This window comes from Rhizophagus irregularis, chromosome 20, assembly GCF_026210795.1.
Source record: "Rhizophagus irregularis chromosome 20, complete sequence".
NCBI lineage: Eukaryota > Fungi > Glomeromycota > Glomeromycetes > Glomerales > Glomeraceae > Rhizophagus > Rhizophagus irregularis.
Genome location: NC_089448.1, coordinates 1,318,709 through 1,321,414, shown reverse-complemented (window position 1 = coordinate 1,321,414; position 2,706 = coordinate 1,318,709). Strand labels below are relative to the sequence as shown.

Sequence of the window (2,706 nt, the reverse complement as noted above, 5' to 3'; positions counted from 1 at the left end):
TAGATACAAACAAATAAATTATTTAATAATTTCATTATGCTAATAAAAAAATGATCAATTTCCTATTTTTACAAACAAATCTTAAATCCATAATAATGTTAAAAAGAATTAAATAAATACAGTAAATCATAAAAGAAAGAACTTGTTTTTTTATTTAAACAACAAAATTTAGATTGTTTTAGGTTTAGGTTTGCACCTAACTAAAGTACGTTTTTGCTAAGGTAAAGATATTCAATTTGTGCATTTTAGAACTAAGCTGCTGAATTTGGCTAATTTAAGGAATTAAATTTGTTAGATAATCCTAAAATTAGTAATTTTATTTTATTTTATTCCAAAAAAGATGTCACTTTGACTAATTTTGTGTAGAAAATCAATCGAGATGAACTCTGAAATACAGTATATTACGACTGCTAAAAAATGGATCTAGACAAATTTTGTTTATCCCATAATAAATAAAATATTATAGTTATTTGTAAATGCCTGATAGAAAATTCAATAACCGGGAAAAATCAATAATAAAAGATACTAGTAAACAACTTATTTTCTGTATAAGATAATGATTCCGGATCTAAAACATCATAAAAGTAATTTTAAAATTATCACGGAATAAATAATGTATATGGAGTAGACAAGAAACAAATGCTCTAGTATTGCTCTAGACTTGAAGAATAGTTGGACGATTATCCGAATAAATCACGTGATTAGACCTTTCGGATGTTTTTCGGTCCGAAATTACCAAATAAGTTAATGATCGAATATTTATTTATGTTCAACAAATATTCCGTATTTTTTTTTTATTCTTCGTCTCTGAAAAATACAAAATTCGAAAATAATGTATGATAATAAATTTTTACCAAAATTATCTCAAAATTTACTTGAAATTTTAGAAGATAATGAATTTTATGATATTACTATTGAAGTTGGTAATGACCCTTACGTAAAAATTTTCCGTGCTCACATGGTTATTTTAAATTATCGTTCTCCTTATTTGCGAAGAATTTTATCAACTAACGTTGATGAAAAGAGGAATGATGGAACTTTGTCACATATTAAATTACCAAATATTTTACCTGATATTTTTCAAATGATATTGAGGTAAGAGAATTATAATAATAAATTATGACGACTTTTCTTCAAAAAAAAAAAAATATATATTTATATGTTTACGGAAACATTCAAATATTTTCATTTTAGATACATCTATGGAGGAAGGCTTTCTTTAGAGGAATACGATACTTCAGATATTATTAAAATATTGATTGCTTCCAGTGAGCTTAGTCTTCAAGAATTAATTACTCATTTACAATTATTTTTAATTGAGAACAAAAAAGATTGGATGAAACAAAATTTTAACTTGATATATAAAACAAGTTTTGAAAATAATTCTTTCTTGAAATTACGAAATTTTTGTACTGAATTGATGTCTAAAGAGCCAGAAAAAATTTTTAATTCAATCGATTTTATTTCTCTTCCAGAAAATTGTTTGATTTCTCTTATTCAGCATGATAATTTTCAAATGAGTGACATTCAAGTTTGGGAACATGTACTTAAATGGGGTATTGCTCAAAATCCTGAACTTTCTTCAGATCTCTCAAGCTATTCAAAAGATGATTTTAATACTTTAAAAAATACTTTACAACAAATTATCCCTTTAATTAAATTCTACAATTTGACTCCAAATGAATTTGCAGATAAAGTATATCCATATAAAAAGATCATACCCAAAGAATTACGTGATAAATTAATTAGAGATTTTATAATTCAACCAAATAACAAACCGGAATCAAAGATGATAACAAAAGAAATTAGCCCAAAAAGTATTGATTCAAGAATTATTACATTCCAACATGTTGAATTAATCTCAAAATGGATCGATAAATTAGAAATTACCGATAAAATTAAAAATTTATATGAATTTAAATTAATTCTTCGTGGATCTCGTGATGGATTTTCGCCTAGTAAATTTCATGAGATCTGTGATAATAAACCTCGTACTATAACAATTATTAAAGTGAAAGATAGTAATGAAATTCTTGGAGGATATAATCCGATTGTATGGAAATCTGAATTTGGCTATGGCATTACTAATGATAGTTTTATATTCTCTTTTAAAAGTAAGGAAAATATTGGAAACCATGTTTTAAGTCGCGTAAAGGGTAAAATAAATTTTGCTATATATAATTGCACTGATTGCGGCCCATCATTTGGTTCTGATCTCGTTTTGTGTGGAGTAAATCATGGCTATGATCAGAGTTATTGTTATTCTAGTAGTTCTTATGATAAATCAATTAGAACAACTGATGATTATTTTTCCGTAGAAGAATATGAAATATTCAAATTATGAAATAATGATTTGAATTTTAATAGTTAAGGACTCTAGTCTGTTTCTCTAAGGGTGCAAACTTAATGACGTGACTCAAAGACGTATTATATAACTTAAATTTAATATATTATATTTAATTGAATAGTTTATTAATAAATTTTTAACTATAAAATACCATTAATACAAATACAAAATCATTTTAAATGAAATACTATTATTATTGATTTGAAGTTTTGTGCATATAATCAAAACTTTGATTTTGATTGGTCAGACAGGTATGACTCGGCTACGTCATATGTCACTCTTTATGGCATAAGTATGTATGTCGCCGGCATGACGTAAGATTTAATGACGTAATTGTGACGCATGTACTGTATATGTAA

General features: G+C 25.5%; 1 protein-coding gene across 1 annotated transcript; it reads left to right on the top strand.

The window, feature by feature from the left end:
• The first annotated feature begins 803 nt into the window (after window positions 1–803).
• Window positions 804–2,500, top strand: OCT59_012915 (uncharacterized protein). Its single transcript, XM_066140461.1, has 2 exons — window positions 804–1,095; window positions 1,195–2,500. The coding sequence occupies exons 1-2, from the start codon at window positions 833–835 to the stop codon at window positions 2,342–2,344; spliced, it is 1,413 nt and encodes a 470-aa protein (XP_066001343.1). The 5' UTR covers window positions 804–832; the 3' UTR covers window positions 2,345–2,500.
• The last annotated feature ends 206 nt before the right edge of the window (window positions 2,501–2,706 follow it).